The sequence below is a fragment of the Chiloscyllium punctatum genome, chromosome 8, assembly GCF_047496795.1.
Source record: "Chiloscyllium punctatum isolate Juve2018m chromosome 8, sChiPun1.3, whole genome shotgun sequence".
NCBI lineage: Eukaryota > Metazoa > Chordata > Chondrichthyes > Orectolobiformes > Hemiscylliidae > Chiloscyllium > Chiloscyllium punctatum.
Genome location: NC_092746.1, coordinates 57,916,984 through 57,944,962, shown reverse-complemented (window position 1 = coordinate 57,944,962; position 27,979 = coordinate 57,916,984). Strand labels below are relative to the sequence as shown.

At 39.8% G+C, this 27,979-nt stretch overlaps 1 protein-coding gene across 4 annotated transcripts in view; it reads right to left on the bottom strand.

Annotated features, from left to right (window-relative positions):
- The window catches only part of LOC140480585 (tensin-3-like), a 426,853-nt gene that overhangs the window by 67,039 nt on the left and 331,835 nt on the right, over positions 1-27,979 (bottom strand). For all 4 annotated transcript variants that reach the window (XM_072575634.1, XM_072575635.1, XM_072575636.1 and 1 more), the window contains 4 exons: positions 27,252-27,381; positions 26,358-26,423; positions 22,633-22,737; positions 12,405-13,649 (listed from right to left, as the gene is read on the bottom strand). In XM_072575634.1, coding sequence (XP_072431735.1) covers positions 12,405-13,649; positions 22,633-22,737; positions 26,358-26,423; positions 27,252-27,381 — 1,546 coding nt within the window. The remainder of the gene's footprint in view (positions 1-12,404; positions 13,650-22,632; positions 22,738-26,357; positions 26,424-27,251; positions 27,382-27,979) is intronic.

Here is a 27,979-nt window from a genome sequence, read left to right as displayed (position 1 = left end):
CCGTTTGGAGAGCTGAGGTTTCCTTGTAGTTATAGTCCCAGGACATTTTCGGGATTGTGGGGGGAGGATGGTGGCAGAAATACTTTGGGGAGGAGTCAGGGGCTCTTTGGAAAAGTTAACTGTGAAGATGATTGCATTCAGAAGATGAATGAGTAAACCTTTGGAACTATCTAACTAGTCAAACTGTGTCCCAAGACCAACCTGTCTAGATCAAATGTGATTTTACAAATGACAGGTTTGAACAGAACGTGTTCTAAAATTTGGAGATATATCCTTTTATTTTCGGTGCATAGAAATATTTGAATACAAAATGAGTCCTGAGAGATTTTACAATCAAGGGAATGCACATTAGCACCAAGACATTCTCAAGTATGGCTTGTTGGATTGCAAGTGCAGAATTAGCTAATTCCCTCAATCTTCACCTCGACATCAAATATCGGTGTCCTTCTTTGCTGTTCGGTTTCTTGCTTGTTGACAATAGTACATGCTCAAACAAATACATTTTACTGTTGATAACTGCTACAAAATAGAGGACAACAATAATTGTTGAAGAGGATAAACATGACACAAAAAGGAATACCTACTGTAGAATGAAAGATGGGTTGCAAGTGTTCAACCTGGATAAGCATACAGAAGGTGGATGGAAGTCTGAGGCAAGGCAAGGATACTGAATCTTTGTTGTGACATAACATTTACAGAACCAAAGCAATCTTGTTTAAGTTGTAGAAACTTTATGTAGACAAATGATGCTCTATAGAGTCAAGGTTCGTGCCCACTTGAAAGACTGGTAGTTACATGGGTTAGCACTGCTGCCTCACAGCGCCAGAGACCCAGGTTCAATTCCCGCCTCAGGCGACACTCTGTGTGGAGTTTGCACATTCTCCCAGTGTCTGTGTGGGTTTCCTCCGGGTGCTCTGGTTTCTTCCCACAGTCCAAAAATGTGCAGGTTAGGTGAATTGGCCATACTAAATTGCCCATAGTGTTAGATGAAGGGGTAAATGTAGGGGAATGGGTCTAGGTGGGTTACGCTTTGGCGGGTCGGTGTGGACTTGTTGGGCCGAAGGGCCTGTTTCCACACTATAAATAATTTAATCTAATCTAATCTAATATCATGCCTATAGACAACGCTACACAGGTTAGCATGTGGATGAGAAGAAAAGCCAAGAATGGAAGGTGGAGCACTCCCAAAGTGATCATAGGAGATTTTCTGAAGTGTGCTAGTTACAATAGAGCTGGTGGTGCAGAACTCAGCAAAAGGTATAGTAAGGAACCAATGCAATGTCGATACAAAACAGGAGGATGGAGTGTCAACAATGCTACATCCCCAAGATCAAAGACACCATTGAGAACTGTCCCACAGCTACAAACATCAAAGTATGTGATTGGTAATTCAGATTGGTCATTGGCAATTCAGATAGGCTTGAAACTGGACTGAAAGAATTTATATGGACAGACTGGGGCTTTTTTCCCTAGAATCATAAGAGGCTGAGGGGTAACATTACACAGGTTTATAAAATCATGAAGGACACTGGTGAATAGCCAAAGTGTTTTTTTCTAGGGTGGGGGGGGGGGGGAGAAAGAGTCCAAACCGAGAGAGCATACGTTTAGGGTTAAACAAGAAAGATTTAAAAAGGATCTGAAGGGTAACTTTTTCACGTAGAAAGTTGTCCGTGTATGGAATGAGCTGCCAGGAGGAAGTGGTGAAGGCTGGTACAATTTCAACACTTAAAAGGCATTTGGATGGGCATTTGAGTATGAAGGGTTTAGAGGGATATGGATCAAGTACTGGCAAATGGGATTAAATCAGTTTGGGATGTATGGTCAGCTCAGATGAGTTAGACTGAAATGTCTTTTCACGTGCTGTATGACTAACATAAAATGGCATGAAGCAGTCATTCTGTCACATTCAAGGAGATAAACATAGGAGGAGTGCACATTCCAAGAAACATTGACTTGAACAAAAACAAATGCACATACTCAGAAGAAATGCTTCAGAATAATAAACAAAAGTCTAAAAATCACAATTAAATCAGAACAAGATTCTTAAAACTATCAACTTACAATGCATTTCCCAGAATGAAGTGTATGTCACTCCACATATTTGCAGAGAAATTGGGAAAATACTTAACTTAAAATTCATTACTCTCATGAGAATTTGCAATTCCATCGGTTAATAAATAATTTGGTTAAACCATAATTCATACTTTCCATCTGTTAACCTCAAGTTGAAAAGCTGAAAAACTCGCAGTTGAAAACAGAATTGATAAATCAAAACTATAACCAGTTAGTATAAAATTAATAAAGAAAACACAAGATGAGTAATGGTTGGTTTGAACAGCTATTAATCACTGTTAGAATTGTAAATCTTTATGTATAATAATATTAATAATGGTAATGATGACACCGATGATAACTGTTTGCACAATGCAGATTTCCTTTTCACATGGTGTATATAGTAATTGATACTTTATTCTGCTCAGGAACATTTACATTCCATGAATGCACTTAAAAATTCAGCAGAAAACAAAAATATACACAAGTGATCAATTGACACCAAGCATTTAAATTAGATATTTTCTATAAAATTATGTTTTAATTTCAAATCACGTCAAATTAATGTCAAAATAAACACGAGCTAAAAGGAGTACTGTTTTTGCCTGCAAAACATGATTATATAGAAATTTGTAACTCTGTTTGTAGAATCATGGCTATAAATATATAAGCTGTATCCAGCAGATAAAGGGGAAAAGGAGTTTTGAAAGTCTAAATTCTGTGAAACCTTCGTACAAAACAGACCATGGGAATGAAAGCCACAGTACTTCAGCCAAATTAAGTTTTGTACATAATCAAGCTTAGAATGTGCTTGATGTGAACAAGCATCATCTGCTCAGGAAACTAAACATCTGAATCTTTACCATGTACTAATTTCTTAATTATCAGAAAACAATGTAGTCCCATGGGGCGCTAAGCATCTTACTGTATCATATTCCAGAATGATAATGCAATATAAATTTCAACCAGAATGCCTAACGAATTTACATACTATAACCAACACCAAGGAAATGCAGAATTGAAGTCAATCACTATGCATTAGTGCAGAAATATTATGATGCCATTGCACTAATAGCAAACATGGTGAGTTTATTATACGATGTCTTTAGCACAGCAATCTTCCAATTATTTTTTCCATACACATTGACAAATATTTAGTCATCAAGTCTTGTTTAAGAGATATCGGTTAACTGAAGTCCAAACTTTAAAGGTATAAATATTTAATATGAAAAACCTCAAGATCTATTTTAGTATACTTGTACCTCACTGAGAAGTAAATGTTATGAAATAGCTTTCAGTTTGTTTACTAGAGCCCAGGAATGACGTTAATTATTTCACTGATGATCTTTGGAGGAATCCTATGCACCATGTAAAAGCAGTTCATTTGATAGGTTAAGAAATCTCTTTCTAATCTCCATTTAATGTGTTAATTTATAATTCTCATTATAACAAAATACAAGTTAATATTTGAATTATTGCCAGTTGTAAAAGAAAGGAAAAGAAGAGAATTTGGTCAGGCACCAGCCAAAAGCCCATTGAGAAACCTTCCATTATAACAACATTGCATTCTAAGATCCTGGCAAATTACCAACAATTCCTTGTTTCTTAACTGATGTCTGCATTGGTGACATTTGAGCAGTCAATTCCTCAAATTTGCTCTATCAGTCGGCCAACTTGCCTGATGGTAGGCAGACCTGAAAATAGTGGCACGCTGCCCACAGTTTCCAATCCACAGAGATGAGTGACTGAGAGCGTGGGGGCAGCATGCCAATGATTTCCTAATATTCTTGCTTGGGGAGTTGGAAATTGTCCCATTGATATCTTAAAGTGTCACAGGTTAGACTGGAGGGTTTATTTTTCTTTCGGTCTCCAGCTTTTACACTACAACATTGCAAGTTGGCTTCAAGCTGCATGAATTTACTCCACCTGCGGTTCAGCCAAATTCAATCTCTGTCTAGACTGAGTTTATTGACTGCAGCTGGGGTAAACAAAGGGGAGCAAGAAATGGCCCTGGATAGAAGAAAGGATAGGTAGGGGATGTGAATATTGGTCAGATAGCTCAGCTAGCTGGGCAGCTGATTTGAGATGCAGACTGATGCCAACAGCATGGATTCAATTCCTGCACTGTCCGAAAAGCCATTAAGGACTCTTCTCAATCCCACCAGAGGACTGATAATCCTTAGGCTAAACTACCTTCAGTTGTCGCTCTCTAATGAGAGCGCTGCCTTACGGTCCTCTAGAACTAGAAAAAGACTTTATATTTTGCCTAGTCAGGATTTCAACTCTTGAACATTACCTTGTGGTACTTGTAGGAAATAAGGCCGTGAGGGTATTGCAGAAGGTCAGAAATAAAAGTCAACCTCTGACATTGGAAGAACCTGCTGACACTCATGACAAGGGTTACATGATATTAGAGGAGATACTGGAGGACACTGCAGCAAAGGATCAACAATTTCAGAAAACAGAAGGCAAAGTGAAAGAAAAACTGGCAAAAATCTAAAAAGAACAGTGTAAATGTGGGCAGCACGGTGGTACAGTGGTTAGCACTGCTGCCTCACAGCGCCAGAGATCTAGGTTCAATTCCCGCCTCAGGCGACTGTCTGTGTGGAGTTTGCACATTCTCCCCGTGTCTGCGTGGGTTTCCTCCGGGTGCTCTGGTTTCCTCCCACAATCCAAAAATGTGCAGATTAGGTGAATTGGCCATGCTCAATTGCCAGTAGTGTTAGGTGAAGGAGTAAATGTAGGGGAATGGGTCTGGGTGGGTTGCGCTTCGGCGGGTTGGTGTGGACTTGTTGGGCCGAAGGGCAAGTTTCCACACTGTAAGTGATCTAAGTAATCTAATCTAATCTAAATTGATCATTTGTGCTCAACATCTGTTATTCACATTGATTGTTCATGCACCTATAAAGTCAAGAACAACAAGTAAAGTCAGGTTAAAGTTTTATTCAAATCTAAAGGTGACTGACTTGGAATAATTAACATCCAAGGTCATTTAAGCAGATAAATGAATTTTAAAGAAAACAATGGATTTTCAAAACATTTAATTTTTAATTATATCATAAGATGGTGATAGATTAAAGATATTTTAGACTGTGTGGGTTTAATTGTCTTTCCCATTTCCTAAGTATTTTTAAGCCCAACATCTATTTGTTGTTTGTGAAACACATCTTTTAAAATATCACTCACTGTTCCTCTCCAGCCACAGTTGCATTATTATACAACTTGTAAATGTTATTTGAAGGAAGGTTTGGAAGAATTTTGGAGTTGTCATGCCTTTGGGCTCAGTACACATGGACACAACTGGACTAGGGCACTTCAATACACTTCCAAAAAGTGTGCAAACATTTCACTTCACAGTTTATCATTGGTTCCCAGCTTCTAACTAAAACAGCACAGAAATGTTAAACTATAATTTGAGTTTCAATGGAACACCATTGCACACAACCAAAGAGACAGATACGTACAAATTATCGACTGATCACATAAAACTAAGTTTTGATATTTTTTAAAAATCCTTTCCATTTGCATCGGTAGTGGTTAGTGGGAAGGGAGAAGCGTGAGAAATTATCCCAAGGATAAATTAACCCAACTACTTATTTGAGGCTTTCTGAAGACTGAACTAGCAAAGGCCATTGATTCCTCACATAAGATTCATGCCTTATTGCATAACAACCATACCTAGTCAAGTAATAGTCAAACTTTTGACTAACGGCACAGTGGCTCAGTGGTTAGCACTGCTGCCTCTCAGCGCCAGGGACCCTGGTTTGATTCCCGCCTCGGGCAACTGTCTGTGTGGAGTTTGTACATTCTCCCTGTGTCTGCGTGGGTTTCCTCCGGGTGCTCCGGTTTCCTCCTGTCAGGTCAGGTGAATTGGCCATGGTAAATTGTCCATAGTGTTAGATGCATTAATCATGGGTAAATGTAGGGGAATGGGTGGGTTGCTCTGTGGAGGGTCATTGTGGACTTGTTGGGCCGAAGGGCCTGTTTCCACACTGTAGGGAATCTAATCTAATCTAACTTTTTAAGGCTAAATTTATGGGGTCAACTATTACATGGATACTACTTTTAAAGGACTGAAATTCATATTCGTCAAAGTTCATACATAATCATTAGCAGAAGCCCAACTGATCTCTAAATGAATAAAGAAAAACAAAATAAGTTATGGCAATTCTGAAAACCCGGAGCGGAGCACAACAGCCAGCGGGCTGAAAGACCAGGAGTGGAGCAGAACAACCGGCAGACTGGAAAGTTGGAGCGGGATGTGATGGCCGGCACACTGACTCATAAACATTGATCTGTGAAGAACTCAGAGCAATGTTTACATGAGATAAGCAAAACCAGCCAAGGCTTTTCTGTTTGCGTAGTTTGGGACATGTTACAAAATCTGTTCAGATGTTGGGCCAGAGAGGTTTAAAAAGTTCAATCCTCAGTGACATGAAAGTTGTGGGTAGCTCAAATCTGTGGACTGGCTTGGTTGTATTCATTGGCTCAGGGAATAGTAACAATGACAGGTTGCAACTAGGATAGTAAAGTGGGACCTGGTGGTTTATCAGAGAGATGGTGTGGTATCTGGGGGAGTGGGAGTGTTGTCAAGACCAGTCATGGTCAGTCTGGATTTGATATGGGTGCAGAGCCAGCAAGGGGATCAATATCTTGTTAGTCTGGAACTTCAGGATAATGCAGAGGCATGGATGGTCCTGTGAAGAGGCTGAAAAGAAATGCAGAGAGTGTGCAGTATCATCAGGAGCACAAAGATAACCACACAGGAACTAATATGTGGGTCACAGACCAAAGTTGCAAGTCACTACATTAAATGTAACGTCATAATATTACCAAATGGATCTGAAGAAATAGTCCAGCCCCACAGTCGCTGAGGTGGTACTCCCTGACTGATTGGTCCAGCCTTGTTTCACTAAGTATGCTTCCCCTATGACTTCCACATCTTGTCTGATCCGTCACTCACCGTGTATTTGCCATGTTATGTGTAGTACTTGCACAACCTGGGATATTGGCAATAATGCTTTGACATTGAAAAACAGCAACCAGTGTGGGAGATGTGAATAACTGCTTTATTAAAAGGAGATGGAGTTCAGGGCTGGAATGTGAGGCCTCCAAAAGGGCTATGCAGTCATCAGGAGTCCAGAGATTACACAGTGCTATATATCTGCTTTCAATTTACACTTGAGAATGTCAACATTCCTCATACCAATTCAATGTTCCTGTCGTCATGACCGAGTGTTAAATGATGAATTTGAAACACACTGGGGTCTCTGCAAGCAGGTTTGAATCTCACCGACTGAGCTTATAATACTTCTAATTTGCAGAGTTGCTGCAGTCTAGTAGTTATCACTTTTGTCTCACATATGAAAAGTCCCCAGTTCAAAACTGGCAGATATCTTATCAATCCTTCAGTTTGCAAGTAGGAGCAAAAGTTGCTTTGCTTGCTTTGTTTGTTTGTTTGTTACATATTAAAGTGTCCTGTGGCACAGTGGCATGTTCCTACCTCTGGGCCAAAAGGTCAGAGTTCAAACCTCACATCTCATGAGGATTATGGAGGTATGTCATAGCACATCCAGTTGCATTCAAAGAAAATTCTTCATACTGCTGAATTCTGACTTACTCTCAGAGGTAATTGAGAACACATTGTATGCCAATCAGCATTTTATGATCTTGAAGCTTAACATAGTGTTGACAGAGTCGAGTGTGTGGCTGGAAAAGCACAGCAGGTCAGGCAGCATCTGAGGAGCAGGAGAATCAACTTTCGGGCAAAAGCCCTTCATCTGGAAGGGCTTTCCTGATGAAGGGCTTATGCCTGAAACATCGATTCTCTGCTCCAAAGATGCCGCCTGACCTGCTGTACTTTTCCAGCACCATACTCTCGACTCTGATTTCCAGCATCTGCAGTCCACACTTTGTCCAAGTGCTGACAGAGCAAAGTACATTCATTCAATAGCTCATCTTCCCCACCAGAGTCTCCAGGACTGCAAGCCTTTATAGTACAGCTGCCATATCTTCATACACAAGACAAAGCCATTCTCACATGACTCTTGTGGTAGGGTTTGAGTGACATGGGGCGTCCTGGCAGCTACCTCATTAAGAGGCCAGACCATCACCTTTTTGGGTCACCGTACAGGAGGTCAGAATTTTAACTGTGTATTGGAAGGTGTTGGTCAAGCTTGAAGGAAATCCTGTGATAGTAAATATTTGTGAGATGCTGAGAGGTTGGTGGCAAGGTGCTGTCCTCTCCAATAGACACAACAATGCAGTGCATGCTGCTGGGTAACCTTGCCCAGGTATGACACTGCCACCTGTCGATATATTGTGAAGATGTCAATGGTGAACTGTCCCTGTGCTAAGGCTGTCCACTTCTTGCTAATCTCAAAGATCTGTGGCAAGTTAAAGAAGAATTGCAGAGGGCAATCTAAATGTTTATCTTGCCATCTTATGACTGCAGAGAAACCACACTAGAACAAAACAGAGACAACAGCATCTGCAGCAACAACAGTTGCTATTGGTTGCCACACAGGCCTCCGGAGGGAGAAGCACAAAGGCAAAATCTACCACAGAAGAGGACAGCTCTGGCACAGAACAGTATCTGCATGTATGGGTACAACTACCTGCAAGTGACTGAGAGCCAGTGCAGAAAATGACTATGGCTGCCTGAGACATTGCTAATCTTTCCTACTTCGCGATAATGGAAAAGGACTGTCTGTGATAGGATGGGTATAGGTCCAGTTTGTGAGCAGACATGACCATACCATATGGCTGAGGTATACTCAGTCAGTGAGGAGGAAGGACAGTGCACAGCAAAGGATAATATTCTGACAGCATGAGGAGGGATATGATGCTGATGTCTGCAGACTTTGACCCTTTGGAGATGTGTGTTTGGTAGCAGAGTTAACATTGCACAATGTCCCCGTGAATAAGAGATAGCTGATTAGAGATGGTGCCACCCACCTCACGGAGCTCAGGAGGTCATTGAATTGTTATGCATACTGTTTGCCTTGTCTTATGTGGGAACCAATGGCACTGACCTTCACTGTGGTCTCGGATCAAGCTTGATAAATCAGATATCATGGCTGTCTGATGCAGTCAACAGGGAAGACAACAGACTTCCTTTCAATCACCTTGTCTAGCACTGTCTGGAGGGCAGCATCAGTAAAGCTCAGTGCCCATCTTACAGTTATAGGCTGCCATTTCTGAACTTCTGGGAGCGATCACTGACTTGCAGCAAATCAAATGCTATCCAAGTGGCTTTTAAGCATAGCACCAGAACTTTTGACTCTGAAAATAGTCCAACCCTGGAAGATCTGACCAGTGACAAGAGTTTTCAGCTTGCTCAATAAGAATTCATGAATAACACATGCAACATCACGCTTGCATAGGTAGCAACATAAGAAACATATAAGATAATACTACAGGCATTAGTGGATACATGTCATCCAACACATCTAATGCTACATTTCAACTTAAAAATGGAAGAGTCTCAACTTTCTCATGAATATCACATTTGCTAGCCTACAGGCCCTGTCCAATTCACAATAGTTTAAATCATTTACAAGCTGCACACAAAATTCAAACAAATATCCAACTTACCCCAATTTAAGGGGAAGCGTTACAGGTTTGTTGTGACAAAATTCTGGAACTTCTTACCCAACAGCGTACAACATGGGATTGCTTTCAGCAAGAGTGGTTTAAAAAGCAGCCCACAACCATCTTTTCAAGGAAAATAGGGATGGCTAGTAAATATTTGCCTCTCCAGCAAATACCACATCCCAAGTGTTTTTCTGAAACTGGAGAGTCATGTTGTGATTTGATTTTGAATCAGTCACTCCAAAGTTTCAGAAGTATTATCATTTACAGATATAATGCATATGTCACAATTACATTGTGGGATTATACAATTAAACTATCAGAATTGCTGACCAATTGCAAACACACAATACTACAACCAGTGATCCAAGATGTGACACTATCATAGAGTGAATACTTTAAGTCAAGAGCTAAACCACTTTATCCTGGTGCAACTCCATTTGTGGTTTTAAACTGGTAATATGCATGCGCAATAGCATGTAACACGAACATAAGCATTTTGCTTCCTCTTTCACAACCATAAATACCAAACGATATTTGTCAATGACTGTGTTCATGTTCAACACAGAGTATTTACAATCAATCATTTCCAAAAACAGCACAAGACTGAAATGACATGCAGTAACAATAAGCCTCGAAACATCTAAATGCTGAACATTTTTCATTCCCTTTTAACCCAGGACACCAAGTTGAACTCCAGGTTGTAATACTATGTAAACTCAGTAATCCTCACTGCCTGACATTTTCACTGAATGAACCCCTCAGAGGGATAACATGTTACCTTGGGTAAAGAGAAACAGAAGCAGCAATACCCATCCTGTCAGCCAAGCTTTGAATAATACAGGCGGCACCCAGTCGAGGTTTCAAGGAAAGGCTACTCTGTCTGCCAGACAAAGGAAGGACTGTCACATTAAATCATTAACTTCAATGGTATTATTTCAATGCTGTACTATACCACGTTTAGAAAAAATTTGTAAACTGTTCTGCATGTTTCTTTCAGCACAGTTTGTAAACTAATCAAACATACTGCATCTGCAAAACACAGAACAACACAGCACAGGCCCACAATGTCTGTGCCAACTGTGATGCTCTTCTAAACTAGTCCCATTTGCCTGCACATCCATAAACAGGCACCCACCACCCTCTGTGTAAAAACAAAATTCCTCGCACACCTCCGACCTACAACCCCTAGTATTTGACTTTTCAATCTAGGAAAAGAGGTGTCGACTACCCATCCTAGCCATGCCTCTCAGAATTCTATACTATCAGGTCATCCCTCAGCCTCTAACACTGTAGCGAAAACAAGCATTGAGAAAGTTTTGTCATGTCTAAGTTCAATCCAGTACTAAATTAACCAACCAGTTATCATATTTACAGTGAAGTCACCACTTTGATGACAATCGTCCCAATTTATGAGTGCTATTTAGCTTTGGAAGACAAACATAGCTTGATATAAACTTGCCATATAAGCTGTTCTCCATAAGGAGACTAAAAATACCTACAATAACCTAAAATAAACAAGAGGTATTCTCTGTAATGGCCCCAAATAGCAATTTTTTCAATACATTGATAGTTGTATTTTCCAGATATCTTTGAAAAGTGGAAAGAGGTTGAGCCACTGTCATATAACTGCATTATTTACACATCAGAGATGTAGTCATTTTCAATCCCTTACAATTTGGAAAACATACTGCTCCTAACTTTCAATTTGTCACTCTTAATGACACTAAGTCGTGCATTGTTCCACGTCCTACCACCAACTCCTCACCCAGGTAGGTTTTTCTCAGCCGGGAATGCTGTCAGCGTGTATGGTACATTATAGATGAGCTCACTGCTGGCTTCCCCCAAAGCACACAAAGTTCTCAGTTAGCTTTTTGGTTATTGACTAAATGCAGGAACTCTGGCACATATCCACCTTCCTTGCTTATGATTAAAGGAGATTAACTAATATTGTCGCAACCAACTGCCTGAACTCAATTAATGGAAGAGATTAGGAGGCTCAAATAGAACTTAGTACTATAGTGGATAGCTTATTGGCAACTAACCTAATAATGAAACTTTTACATAAAAATTGGGTAAATTGTATTCCAAATGATTCCCAAATGCATTTCAACTTGTTTAATATCATTTTGAAGGTTTTAACTTTCACAGTATCTTTGTGTTACAAATAGCACTGAACATTCAAAGAACCAACCAACACAGCCTCACCCTAGGAAAAACAGGATAGTTATGGTCTCGACTGAATATTTATACAAACTTTTTGTGGATACAGTTAGGTTCAGCTATGACACTACTCATGGTTCAATCGGCTGCTAATTGACTCTTGAGGAATTCTCATACATAAGTTGGGTAACTTTACAAGAAAAATATAGAAGAAGGAGAAAATTATGGGAAGGGAATTGGTGACCCCAAAAAGATTCAGTAATCTCTTCCAGAAATTACCTTAATGGCAGAGATGTACATATCTGAGTTTCCAAATTACACTTCCAGTGGTGAAGCCTCCATGTGGGGACAATAAATTTACATTATGTGCAGGGATATCATAAATGGATTTCTGAGCTTTGTCCTGTTTGGTATATTAGTCTGTCTTTATGGCTTTTGTCATGATGCCAAACAGGAAACTTTCATTAATAAGCTTGGAATATCACAGTGACCCAAGGACTTTTACTCATGACATGCTTAATAGAGGGCAGTTAGATATTTTACAATGGCCTTGCCTCTGTAAGGTATCTTATAAGATACTTATCCAGTTAATTTACCTTGTTGGCAGTCACTTCTAGTGACCCTTTCAGTTTGTTCTTGAGCCTCTCCTTGTCGAATGATGTCCTTGTTGAGAAGAGCACCTTTACTTGTAGAATTGACACGTGTAGGAATCGGGACAAATGTAGGATCTAGGTCCATTATCAGTTTATTGAGCTGTTCAATTGACTGATCAATATCCAAAGTTGGCGAAGTAGACAAATCTTGCTTTTTTGATCCCAATCCTGCACCTTCAGCAGTCTGATTAACCTCAGAAGGTTTGAGACCCTGATTTTCACGTTCAAACAAGACTTCAGCGGCCTGATGATCTTGTAACTTACTATCTCCTGATAATGTACTAAGCCCTCTCTGCACAGCATCTCTGCTACTAGAACCTCTTGCAGGTGTATCAGGAAGTTTCGATGTTGTTTGTGTTCTGTTCTGATCTTCACCAGTCACCACCATTGCAAACCTCAAGTCATTTTCTGCTGGATAGGCATACTGTTGGGCAGCAACCATTTGCTGTTGTCGCACCCAGGTTTGAGTTGAATAATTGCTCTGGTTATAACCCTGTGGTTGTGTTGACAATGAAGGGTTTCTTGGTCGTTGAAAGACATTTTTTCCCTCAGTAACTCCAACAAATGTTCTGTCATACACTGTTTCTGTGCCTATTCCAAGGTCAGGTACAACAGCATTATGCAGATCATCTCCAGTATTGCTTCCAAAACCATCAGATAGTAAAGAGTTCTGACTGCTCTTGTGAAAACTGAAGTTTCCCAGATTGTTTGATGGTTGACCTTCTGAAGAGGAAAGAGTCCCTATGCTGTCCACGCTATGCAGATCATGATTTGGCATTTCATCATCTAAAATATCAGTCTCCCTGTCCTTGGCTTTCAGTTCACCGTTCACATGAACCTGAACTGGTACAATGTGACGTACTCCACTGTACTTCACTCTTGTTTCAGTCATATCCTTCAACTGTACAGAATTCTCCAGCCCAAATCCACTTAAAAGCCTGTCCAACTCAGCCTTCTCTTGCAGGCTTAGGCCTCGTTTAACGCCAGGTGGCAAATGCTCCTCAGTCCGGTCTGTTCTTATGGAGGCTGTAGAGTTCCCAGAGTCACTGCTGACTGACAGAGTATGGTCAATTTGGTCAGGTCCTGTAGTTGCGTGAGCACCGCCAATAGGGATATTACCATCAGATGAGCTTTTCTTTCGTACCTTGGCGTACAGACTTCCATCAATTGGCCCTTGGGTGTGTGACACTATGGTAAGAAAGGAGAATTATTAACCAAATCTAATCGCACTAACCCAACAATTATCACAATTTGTCAAGATACAGCAGAGAATTCTTCCTCCAATATTAGCTTAAACTAATTGGAGGTAAATAAACGCACTCCATTTTAATGGTCGACAAAGATTGTATTATCAAAGGTATTTTGTTTTAAAGTTTCCAGGCTGATTTTAAATCTATGTTCATTAACTGACTCCACATACTCAACAGGGCCACTCTGCAAAAGGGAAGGTGCATGTGTTTATGCTAAACACAAGGCTGGAACATTACTCAGAGCTATAACCTTCGATTCATTTCTTATTAAAAATATTTCTACTGGCAATGATTTGCACATTTTAAGCTCATACACCTTTACGAAATTTTCATATGGCATTCAGAAACAGAAAAGGTTGGATTCATCTTGTACAAATGTACCTAGAATCAAAACAGTCCGAGAAGGGAACAAGCTACAACAGATATCTTCATTTGTGCAACTCGCCAGAATTTATTTGGGACTTCCTGGTACATGAGTTATCCAGCCAACTTTGTGATTATAGATAGTTATCATATCTTACTGCTACCAAATCCTCTCTGATTCTTGTACAGAAGATACAATCAAAATGACAAGCAAACTAACCTTTTCTTCCCCTCAAGGCACCATAGCAAAAGAATTACAACAGCAAAAATGACTGTAGAGACATCTGCTGGAGGGCATTATCATTGTTGCTTTATGGCATTGCATAAAAAGTACAGCTTTCCTGATAAAATTGGAGATGGCAATATTTACAACTAGATGGCATCTTATTTTCTATCTACTTACCTGTAACAGGCAGGCCTTTACAATGCTATACAATCTGCAATATTTATGCACTGCACTTGCTTGCTATATAATTCACTTCTCTGCCTGCAAATGCATGTAACTGCTACTATAAAGCCCAAAACGAGCACTATAGCAAGGATATTAACTTTCTCAAGGGTTAAGGTTTCATTCTTAAACTCAAGATCATCTTCAGCTGCAAATCTCAAATGTAATAGGTTGAACAGAGGTGCCCTGTATTTGGTGACTTCAACAACAACATTACACAGACTTATTGAGTTAAAAATTACTGCTCATCAAACAAGCATATATAGCAGAAGGCCGCAAGGTCCGATTCCTACTGTGCATTCGATACCAGCTGATGACAAGACTCAACAGTGATAACCTGCACACACCCCAAGAATCTTCTAACATTCACTGTCCAAGCTCATAGAAGAGCAACCACTTAATTGGAATATTGAAAGATTGCCAAACTGCATAGGTATTACGAACAGTGGAGAAAATTGAAATTGTAGAAATCCAAATAAAAAGTAGATTTGCCATAAACCACAAGAGCAAAGAAATACATTAGTTCAAAGCCTGTTCTTCCCTTGAAAACATTATTTCTTATTCCTCCATGAAATGTGACCTAATTACGATTTTAGGAACATGAGCTCAGTGAATAGTGTGTTTTGTAAACATCACCTGTCCTCTAGATGGCATTATTCTGCAGTTTAAAAAGGTTACAAGGATTATTAACTTATATTTCACTTAAAAATACTATTAATGAGACACATAAAAGTCATTGTCACCTGCTCCTGGCAAGCACAACAATTAACATATTTCTATGGAAATGGGTTTTCCACATTGAGAACCTGACATTTTCTGTAAGGTATTTGTACTAGTTTTTTTAGTGAAACAGCATTCTTACATTTCTCTCTTTTGATCCCATTGCTTTCCTCCCCTCCAAAAAAGGTTCATTCCACAGGGACAAAAAAATTAACAGGGCTTTAAGAAGAATATTACTGTCTTTTATGCCCACAGGTAACATTTAAGTAACATCTATGGCATGGCAAAATATTAAAGTTAAATAAAGAGACAGGGCAAAAATGGTTAATTCTTTCTCAAATATGCACCTTTCACAATTCAGCCTGCCGAATGGAATTCCTTAATTACAAATTAACCAGGTTCAGAGGTCTCCACGTTGTGAATAATATTAGAACACGTCTGTTGCATTGAAGTAGAGAAATTGATCTCAATGCTGTAAAAGCATTAGACTGAAATTAATTATTAAACATAAAAATAAAAATCAGTTCTTTTTCTGTTGTACAACACTCTTATTTGCTTTCATCCTTTTCTGTCTGGGGTGTCTTCCCACAAAAGCTATTTAGAGGTAAACTAGATAAATGCGTTTCAAACTGAAAACATGTTCTGCAGCTGGCTGTCCTGCTGTCACTCATTCAACACAAGTAAAAGTAGGAGCATATTGATTCCAGCTAGGTAAACACATCTGGGCCTCAACCATATGCTGTCTCTACTCGCAACCAGCATAATACTCACATTAAGAATAAATAACTGATCCGATGAGGTAGTGTAAAGAAAGCAGCTATGCCAAATGCTTTGTAGAAATACTGCACACTGAGGCAACTCTAGGCTTGTTCAGCGCCACATTCCTTTTTCATAAGTGGCTTTTCTAAAAAAAACTTTGGCTAGTCTCACTCTTTGTCTTCCCTAGCTCCGAACATAAACTTTAATATCCATTTAATACCCATGTTAATCCAAAAACATCTTACCTCTCACACTGTGTTTCATTACTGTAGGTATTCAAAGTTGCTTTAAAGAGTGCAGCTTCAGGAGCAATCTCTGCACTCCAGGCTTACGTGTAATAACAGCATTGGAATGGGGCCCTTATTTTTCATTACACTGTGCGCTTTCCTCCCACTCAAGGTGACTGGTCTTACAAGATATGCATGAGACTTCACACTGGCCAAATATGGCAATGGAAAATGTAAACAAGGGGGTGGGATTTCATGTGTGTGTATGTGTGTGTGCGTGTGTGTGTTCGTTCAAGCTCGCTGCAAGCACCAATGGAATCAATGCTCACTGACTGAAATCATACTACATATAATGTAATGGCTGTGTTGAAGGCATTCATTTTGTTAACTGAGTCCAGCTGTTTAGTCAGAATTCTCAGAACCTCAAGTAGGCAGGTCGTAATTAATAAAGATAACCCTGACATTTTGCGTAGGCTAACAGCGCAAACAAGGCTTACTGTGGTCTTATTCTCCATCATTTTACCAAAATGGTAAATCATTTCAAATACATGAGTTTTCGTCCTGATTAAAAGAACTGAAGGATATCGGAGTAATGGCCCGAATCATTCAGTCTCATAGGAGATGGGGAATAAATTGGGTGGAGTGCATCAGTACCCTGTGTACGTGTGTATACATACATACACACACACACATACACGTACACACACACACATGTACACACACACACACGTACACGTACACACACACACACACACACGTACACACACACACGTACCTTGGAAATGATACACACTTTAATACCTTAAACAAATGATAATCTCTATCAACCACCCAATAAGCCCTGGACTAGACGTGACCAGCTCCCCCAACTATATCTGACTATTCTCGAATCATCCAACTACAACCACATCCCCCATTTCCTGTGGTGAACTAGACCCAACTAGTACCACTCCCCAACTAGAACAAACTACATCAGTTCAGCCACATCTAACTAACGATGTCCAATGACCCAATCAGATGCGTCTATTCCCAACTACCCAAGATTATTACAACCCCTCCCCAATCAGACCAAGTATCTTTTCTAAACCAAACCAGACCTTTCTACCAGACCCAACTAATCCATTCCAACACTCCCAATCTGCACCCTACCTAAACATCCCCACACTACGTCTCCCCTGACTGGCCCCTACTATAAAAGGTAAATGATGTGAAAAGGAGAATACTGAAATGTAAACTCCTTGCAATCTAATGTCAGGCAAACATACTTTCCAGTTCACCTCATAGTCTTTGAAGCAATGTCCATCGTACCAATGATTGCCATCATGCAATAGATGATACCACACATGCAGTAAGAGTATCTTCGCATTACACTACCAGGTGATTTTTCTCTATCACTTTAGTCACGGTAAGCCCTGTAAACCCTGTCAAAAAATGAGGACAGTGACAGCTATTCACCTAAGCAGATGTTGGCAGTGATTAACATCATGTGATACGCCCAACCAGACCTGGTTAACAGCCCGCCTAGACGTGAATACCTCCTCACAACTAGGTCCCACTACGACCCTCCACCCCAGACAAGATTTCTGATGAAGATTGTTTGCCCGAAATGTCGATTTCCCTGCTCCTGAGATGCTGCCTGACCTGCTGTGCTTTTCCAGCACCACACTCTCCACTCTAATCTCCAACATCTGCAGTCCTCACTTTCGCCTAAGATCCAACCAGCACTCGCCCTGACTCAATTTGGTTGTACCACTATACCCATCCCTAAGTAGACAAAAATACGCCTCTGCTCAATCCCTGCCCAAGTCACCTCCAACTTTCTTCAGTGAACAAAACCAAACTACAATCCAAACTGACCACCCACTCAACCACTAGCTCTTTCATTTGCTGAAAGGCTTCAACCATTAAAAACTTGCCTGAAGCCAACAGCAGTGGTTGTAAAATGGGGGCCATGTCCTCACTTCTTCTGTCTGTTTTTGAGCTGACAGTGTTCCCTTGACACTTTAGCCAAGATCCGGAGATATGACCCAGAAAACCATAAAATGACAGGGTGGCAAGAATCTTCCAAGGTCAAGTCAATGTGCTCAGCACTGATCCTGACTGGAAGAGTTTGGCCATAGTCATTCGCATACTCAAAACTACTTCAAATTCACCTTACAGTCAAATAAAGCCTTGGACCTGGAAGGAAATTTCAAAGTTTGAGGCATTGCTGGACTGGGGCCATTACAGGCCAGGAGCAATAAGGAGCAGAACATGGTGTGAATTTGAACAAGAGCAGCAGAGATTTCGATGAAGATTGGTTTAAGCCAACTAATACAGCATTGGGATGCAGAAGTTGGTTAAAAGAGAGCCAGAGACGAGTGGTATTACGGAGGAGGAAATAGGCAACTTGGGTGACAGGATAGGGACTGGGTCGGCACCTCAGCTCAGGGATAATCAGGACACGGAGACTACAAACTCACTCAGTGACCAGGGACGGGGCTGTAATCAGAAAACACTGCAAGTATTCAATAGGTCAGGCAGCATCTATCAAGAGGGAAGCAGAGTTGATGTTTCGGGGTCAATGACTTTTCATTGGAGCTGGGGATTATTTGAAATGGGTTTAATAATAGTTTTGCTCTTGGGTGATTTTTATGATGCAATTCCACCATGAGGTTTCTTGCTGTTGCAGAATACTTAAAATAATATGATCAGCTAATTGCCTGGAAGGCTGATTGCATCTGACAAAGCTACCAATTCGAAAGCATTCCCCTGTCCTTCCCAGAAGGTACATCCTTCCTCTGAACAATTTTACTCATTTCCGAGTGATTAAAGCATGTCCAGGAAAACAATTCCATTTCCCTCCAACTGCTTTTAGTCTTTATGTCTGTGCAATGGTTTCAACATTGGCAATGCCATCCTCGAATTCCACCCCAGTTCTGGAGTCAGCCAGACGATGCCTTGAAGAATGAATCTACATTGTGAAGAAAATTGGACTTTGTTGCCTTTGATTATGGGCCCCTTCTTTAAGCAGAAAGTAGTGTGCAAACATTCTTAAATGGAATGCCGCCCCGGTGCCAGAGAACATTCCTTTACAGGTGGAGCAAATAAACATATCTTAGAATTCTTCATAGCTTCTCGACATCAGTCTGTAAAAGGAGGAATGCCCACAGGGCATGTAACGTTTGTGTGGTTGTTCAGACATATTTCTGGGAGTAGTTAAAAAAATCACACAACACCAGGTTATAGTCTAGCAGATTGGACATAACCTGGTGTGTGATTTTTAACTTTGTCCACCTCAGTCCAACACTGGCTCCTCCAAACTATTTCTGGGAAGTATGACATGTTGCTTTAAACATGGAAGTCAAGGTGGGCAGAAACCAAAAGCAGTCCAAAGTTATAACTTCTATTCAGATTGTGAGATCACTGAACTACTTCTTGTATTATAAAAAGTACATTGGTTACTAAGTTTGGCTGTGGTGGCCGACGTCACCTCTTTCTAATTTACCATTTTATCAAGGGTTCACTTTCCTCAATGCAATAACATGTTCTCCTTTGACAGATTCCAGTCTCCAACACCTCAGCTGAAAAGTCTAAGTTATGAAAGCTTAAAAAACAATAAAACACCAGCGTGCTCTGTTTAACTGGGGGAAGCCAATTCAATGCTGAGGCAGCACTTTCACGAATGCTCATTGGGGTGCACTCAATGAAGATCATTAAACACTGGGAGCCCGCTGACAATCTTAGTCACTGAGTCAGGTTGGAACATGGAAGCTTTAACTGAATTTGATCAAGTTTAAAATGAAGCTAAATGGGGAAAAAGAACAAATGTTGAAAATAAATTGCAAGGGAACGCAGTGTGTGGGTTACCCCCAGTTGAAGCTGCAGCAAGGGACTGATTGTGGGGAAGAGCAGGAGAATGTTTTTCAACAGACAGTTTGCAATGAATTTGCAATGAATCTTTCAGACAATGAGGAATATTTTAATTGTTACACACTGTAGAGAAAAAACCCCTCCACATTTACCACATTTCCTGTCAACTGGGGACAACTGAAGCTTTATGTTTATTCTTAATTTGTTTTCCATAGTTGCCTTTTTATCCCCCATTAGGGTTCATTTGAATCCTGATCATTTGTTTGACAGTGCCTCCTGGTTAGTATATTGTTGCTGCCGTGCAACAGCTGTCTCAGTGCCAAACACTGCACTCCACACTTTTCTACTGAGATGACAGGATGATTTATAAATACAAATGAATATTTAAGTATTTTCCACAACTGAATTTGCTGTTCATTTTTTTTCCACAACTTAAATCAACACTTATTGAAAATGTTACACACTTAACAGTCCCCAAACAGAGGAAGGATGCATAGAAGGGGCTTTGATTACATTTACACAAACTGAAGTGTATAAGTTAGATTTCTCACACTTGCATGAGAAGAATACAGAGGAGTGGAAGCTTAGCTTAGAATTACAAACAGAACACAGAGGCCATTTAGTGTCTGCCCCAGCTCTCAGCATTTTGGTTTGATACCAAATTCCTGCCTTTTCCCCATTACACTGCATGTTTGTTTTTATTTAAATGCTCTTCCGAATGCCTCAGTTGAGCGTGACTCCAGCATACTTTGAGATTGTACATTCAAAACCCAGACAATTCGCTGTATGAAAAGGTTCCACAACTTCCCAAAATTCAGTGAGGAATGGAAGGCGGTACACGAAGGAAGGGACGCTGGTGATGCCACTCAGCATTCCATATTTCTCCAGGAGATGACTGGCCATTCATTGGTCAGAGAAGGGAATGGGGTGGCAGTCATGTTATCAGCTGACAAGATCAAGCCTGCTGGTCCCAGCTTTAAAGGCTGCCTCCCCCAGGCCCTGCTGCAGGTTTCCTTCCTTGCATACTTCAACCATTTGTGTATGAACCTCCAGCCAGCAGCGTGATTGGGAGAGGACCAAGAAACCAGGTGTACTGAGGGTCTAAGGAATGCATGGTAGATGAAAAATGCTGAGCAACTCAATTGTTCAGTGAAGACTCCCTCCACATTCTTTTTCTTGTTAGTTTGGTAAAGGTGAAATAGTTGTCTTACAAACATGAAAAATGAGAGCTGGCCTTTGGCAAATTGGGTTTGCTCAACCTTTTGATCAGACCAAGGCTCATCTGTTCTGGCCTCTATTCTTTACAGCCTATCAAATCTAAAACTGGTTCTCTTCAACATAAGGTGCTAGTTTCCACTAATAGGAAGCTGCCATTAAATAAAAGAGATGTGCTGCCTGCCACCCAAATAAGGAATACGGTATATGAATTTCAGTGCCGGCATGCTACCAGGTACTTGGCTGGATGTCCCAAGGGCAGGTGGAATAAATAGCACATCCCTTTGATTGTTTGCAACAAACAGAAGACCAATCATACTCAACCAGCTCATGGTTGCAAAACTGCAATGTAGTGTCCAACATTAGATGTGATTCCACAATTGAGCAGTAATTACACAACTATCCTAAGAATGTGAAGAATTACACCAAAACATTTCAGGTTATCAAACAAAAGCAAAATATGCTGGAGGTCAGAAATTAAAAAAACAAAAAGTGCTGGAGAGACTCAGCAAGTCTGGCAGCATCTGTGGACAAAGAGAAACTGAGTTGGTGTTTTGAGTCCAATTGGAGTCATTGGACTTAAGCCAGTAACTCTGTTTCTCTCTCCACAGATACTTCCTGACCTGCAGAGTCTCGCTAGCATTTCCTGTTTTGAATTTTAGATCATCAGTTGGGCTTATGGTATGGATTACTTACATTTGATAAAGTTGTCATACATAAGGCTAGGTCCAGGCTAGTTTCCACATTTTAAAGTAAATAACAATCTGGTGTAGTGGCGGTGGTGGTGGTGGTGGTGGTGGGGGGGGGTAGGGAGGAGCAGCAGGTCAGTGCTGCACTCCGTAGGGCACATGTTGGCCAGAGTCCACTTGCTTTGTTATAATTTACATTAAAACTTGGGGGTAACCTTCCTTGATGTAGTCGCTATGCTAATGCAATGTCCAGAGTCAGCTTGTTAATCAATCAGCATCCAGTTTCTTACGCAGTACAAACTGGTGCGCCCTTTCAATGCTGCCATTCTTGTATTTGTCCTGATGAGTATCAGACAAGTTTACACCATGTCTGTTTTCAGGAATACTTGAGATCTGGGCTCTGTACTCAAGTCACAATCTCATTCTTATTCATTAATAAAACATCAAAATACAACCCTCAGCCATATTAGTTGTTTGGAGTCTAGTAATGAGGGCTATTAGAGTGCAAAAATGTAGGAAACTTAATTCTACACCTAAATGTATTTGAGTACATGATGTAGCATTCTATAACCATTCCATTAACACCCTTACATTAACAAGAACAGGTTTTCAACATAATCATTAGATAACCCAATATACCTATCTTACCTTCCCCGTCAGCAGTAAGGGTCTCATACGAATCCCATCGGATCAATGGATCAGCAGTGTTATAATCCACGGTTACACCATGATCATTCTGGAGATGCTCAGAACCTATTATAGAAGCATAGGTTTACCATGATGTTTGACCATTATATAGCTTTACATTCACAGAAACTAATCATTGAAGCAAATACATTCCTGACAGCATTCCGTTTTCTCTGCCTGACAGATAAAGTGCCCTTGTTTTCAACAAGTAGGAAGGAGCAACATACATTCATTATAAGATACCAACAAAATGAAATTGCAGCTGTTCAAGAATTAAAAAGAAACTGTTTGAAGGGAGGACTCAGAAAGCAAACTTCAGAGCTTGGATTAATGACATATTTAATCGAGAATCCCGCAAGAGTCAGTTACACCGTTAGCTGCAGTTGGTTTCACTTGTATCCAGTTAGAACAGAACGTTTAAGAGATACAGTTACAATTTTAAATCTCAACTTATGTTTATTATTCATGAATCTACATCTCATTATGTTGCTCTCACATTCCATCAGGCAGAAATACTTTTTAAACAACAGACCACAATGAAGATTTGCATGGAAGTACTTATACCCTACCTCGTAAAATAACATTTGAGTGGGCTCCTATTTTTCATTGACTTAGTTTCTTATTACTCACTTTATAATTTCTCTTTTTACTTGCATTTTATACTGACATGACAATGATGTTCTGAAATCTTTCTTCTTCGTTTTTCACTACTTTGATAGCATAAGTTTTGCGCGGCCTGATTTTTTTCAATGCCCAACTGTGGGTGGTATTATTGTGAGCTTCCAACAAGAGGGGACACAGCATTGACAACAGCCTCAGTTCAAGAGTTTTTCTTGCTATTTTAAAGGTCTTCAATCTCACAACATTACTGTTGTGCTTGGGTTTTACTGGAGAGTCACAGAATCCCTACATTGTGGAAGTAGGCCAATCGGCCCGTTGTGACAAGACCAACCCTCCAAAGACAACTCACTCTAGACACCTCCCTCCCTCCCCACCCCCCATCATGGCTAATCAACCTAGCTTGCACATTCCTGGACACTATGGGTGATTCATCATGGTTAATCTACTTAACTTGCACATCTTTGGACTTTGGGCAGAAACCACAGCACCTAGAGGATACCCATGCAGAGCCAGGGAGAATGTGAAAATTTCACACATAGTTGCCTGAAGCTAACTGGTTAACTGCCCACCACCACTCACCAGTGGATATGCCAAGACATCAGAGCTTAGATCTGTTGTACTGGTGATGAGATTGTTTAGCTTTGTCTATTGGTCTATTGCATGCATCTTCTGATATTTATCACTGCAATGTACCCACTATACTCTCTTGGCAAAGACTCATTTCCCTGAAATCAAACTCCATGACAGCTGTGGAGATGCTGTGTATTTTGACGTCATGTTAATGGCATGGGAACTACAACTTAGAGGTCAAGAGTTCAATGTCATGGCAAGGTGCAAAAATGAATTCAATAAATCAGGAAATGTACCTAGTTAGCCAGTTTTGAGAAGATTTGTAGCACAGGTTGAGGTTCTGGATGTATGTTTGCTGACTGAGCTGGAAGGTTCGTTTTCAGATGTTTCCTCACCATACTAGGGGATGGTGGGAAGTCCTCTGGGAAATGACATCACCAACCCAAGGAAACCCAAACATATAAATAGTGCTTCATCCAGTGGCTCAATAAAGACGTTACCTAGTATGGTGATGAATCGTTTGAAAATGAACCTTCCAGCTCAGCGAGCAAACCTACATCCAATATGTCTAGTACCAGGAAAGAACATGAATGTTCACACACCATCTTTAATGCCCACCTGGTTCAATCAAACTTTTCTGAAACCCTTCCAAATTCATTTAAACTAAACAACGTGAACCTTAAAATCTGTATATATAATTGGGTAATCATGACCTCTACAGTGGTGGAGGAAGACACTCATTGTAAACAATTTATAGAAATGTTCAAATCAGAAGAAAACACCAAAAGGATAACATTAGGACAATCTCAGTCCAATCAAGTCTCTAAGTCCTTTTCCAAGTGGGAGAGCTGCACCATAAACCAATGAAACCCCCGTAAGTTTAAGCCTGAGAGAGAGACAAACCAACAGGCAAAAACATTCATGATAAGCATTTTATATACATAAAGATAAACTTATTTGTAAAGTTTAAATCACGGCAAGTGACTTTATATTTTTACATCTGAAATCATATTTTTGTTACTTTCTGCAGGGGGCTACCAAAGTAAGAAGGTAACCCCATTCTTGGCTTCTTCAATTTTCTGAAGCATGAGTACTTTCCCTTCCTGTGTCGATTTCCCTAAATAGCTACGCGGTTATTTTTAACCTGCAACATTTCAGATATATTTTGAAATGTCATTTATTCTTTATGAGCAAAGGCCCTTAATGTAGCTTCAAAAGTTGTTATGCCAATTTGTTTATTTTTATAAAACCTTTGAGCAAAGAGTCTTCCCTTGTGCCACATTCTATGGCTCATATTGTAACCATTGCCAGCAGCTACAAACCAAACTCAGATCATGGTGTTAGTGAGAGGTTGTTAAAATAACAGGTCTTGGTTATCCCCACTGGTCTGGTCTCTTTCTGGCACATTCCATGCTAACCTGTTCTATTCAGATGAAAAGGATCCCTGCAAGAAGGGAGCTAGAGTGTACACTTAAACATTTATACTGGGTTTGAAGAATATCATCTTCTGAATGCCTGTCCAGAGGCTGGAGTAGTGAGGGTGCAGTTCACAGTTCTCCTCATGATCAGAAATAGATCCTATGCCAGAAGAGGCCAAACAAGCTAAACCTCAAGTTTCATTATCTGGTTTTCTGTGGGCCAGAATGGTTCTTTGGACCTTGCTAGGAATCCCCGGACCTCCTGTGATCTGGTCCACTTCCTGCTTTGATCACAATTGCTGTAAGACCTCTCCTAACTGTTCTCCAACATCTTCATCCCTCAGCTGCTCCTAAAAACAGGCCTTAGCCTGGATAACTGAAGGGCACTGCCCGTCCTGAAATTAACTTGTGACCTGTCGAACAGTCCTACTGTCAAATGGAAGATTGCTGTATGTTATTTAAATAAAGCCCTGGCATTAAGTTTGGCAGGGTCTCATTCTGATTTGGCTTTATACAGCCTCGCTTTCATGTTCTCAGTTTTGTTTAAGGGCTGAATATCCTTCAAAATTATCGACAACTAAGCATAAAAAGATAAATGATGTGAAGGACACTTTGTTCAAAAATATGACACAAACAAACACGTGTTTTGATTCCTGTTGAATGTTTGACAACCTAAACAAAGCATTTGTGTCTCTGGTCAATTATTTATTGAATTATTGCCTTCTGATCACAGTATGTACAGCATTAAAATTAAGCACCATTTTACATAACTAAAAACAATATACTTAAAAACTAGGATAAAAACACCATTAATATGCAAAAGTGATATGTGAGCATTATGAACTAACTGTTATAAACAGAGTTATTCTAAAGGTAGCTTTTGTTCACCACATTGTTTATAATTGCATTAAAAATATGAGAGTCAGTGATTCTTTCAAAAATAGTGCATCACTAGCAATGTTTTGTCAATAAATTCCTTGATTCCAGTTCTTGTCCCACTTTGCTGACCATAAACAGGGAATCAGTTCCTAACTGAATTGTGCAGTGGGGGAAAAAAAGATTAATAATTGTACGTACCTTGTATTTTTTCTGGACTGGCTGAGAATACAAGCTCAATCTTCCCATATTCAGGAAACCTGTCATCTAAAATAAAAGTGGAGAATAAAATAAGAGCTATAGAGCCAAAGATTGTTATTGATTAGCTTTAGAGAAACCGTTCTGAATATTTTTAGAATATTCTGAATTGTTGTCCATTAAGAAAAGAAATCTGTTTACATCTGTCTGTCCAAAGAATTTATTGAAAACAAAACAAGTATTTGTGACAAATTAAATGCATTTTCTGCGATGCTTTAACAAGAATAACTGAAAAGTGGGACTATCCCTTTCCAGTGTATCAGAAACAATGCATATTAAATTTAAACACTTTTAAAAATAAAAACCAAAATAATTTAGCATAAGTATTTTTTTCTGATTACAGCTGATTTTATAAGAGGAACATATAAATTTTAATTTTTAGAACAATGCATCACTGGTTTTACAATGTGCAGTGCTTGTCAATGTTTCTATCTTGTCAGTTCTCCCGATCTTATGTACCAGTCATTGAGCTGAAAGCGAGAAAGCAACACATTGTCAGCACTCAATTTCAATCGATAAAAATAAATGCATAAATCACACGTCGTGAGAGTGAACCATTAACATTGGTATCAAAAGAAGGCTGTGTCAGGGCTGGAGTATGAGAAAGACTACAGATGTTGGAACTTCAGGGTTGCTGTGTAGTTGGTAGTGTGTGGAAAAAAAAACAAAAGGAAAAAAAAAATCAAGTAATGGTAGCAGACCCTCCAAACCTGCTCTCTGTGGCAAAGTTATCCTTAATGGCTAAGAATGAAAGCTCATAGACACTGACTGGTTTATTGTCTGTATTTTTACATTAGAGGTATAATTGATGATTTAATCTCTAAGTTATCAATATACCTTTATTTGCATTGTCAAGGTCGTCCTTCCCAAATACAAATCCAAAACCTTGGATAGAGCCTGTGTGAAATTGAAGTCGGAATATAACATCTCTCGTTGCAGAACGATACTTCTTGTGGTAGCATTTAACCTGCAAACAATTCATTTACTCATGTTATCAAGAAGAAATTATTTCAAAATTCAACACTTCACTGACATTAAAGAATGATATACAGGAAAATCAAAATCTCTATTAGGTTGATTTCAAACGTGGAGGTACAAAAATAAAGTTCTCATCATGCTTAACGACTTTCAGTGACGGACACTCCATCAGTTTGCTTTTGCATTCAGTTGGATATTTTATCTTTCTAAGCAGTCCACTCCACACATTTACCTCCCTTGTGTAAAGTAGTTAAACCTAAACTCTCTGCTCAAGATTCCTCTTAAGAACTACAGCTCATGTAGAGATTGTTACTCTGGACATTACTAAAGATCAAGTTTTTTAGCTTCCATCTCCAACTTGGTCTTTTTCTGATCTAAACATTCCCAGTTTCCTTTGCTTTTTTCTTTTAGCTTGGCTCAGAAGTTGCAAAGTTGGTGGTGGTGAACTTACAGGGTGGTTCCTTGAGTGAGGGATAGTGATGGAATATTTTAAAAGAGAGAGATCACTTAACAATGCCAGTTAACATGGACCTTGAATTGTTGCAGAGATGTCTGGAAACTGAGATGAATGACCTCCAACATTTCCT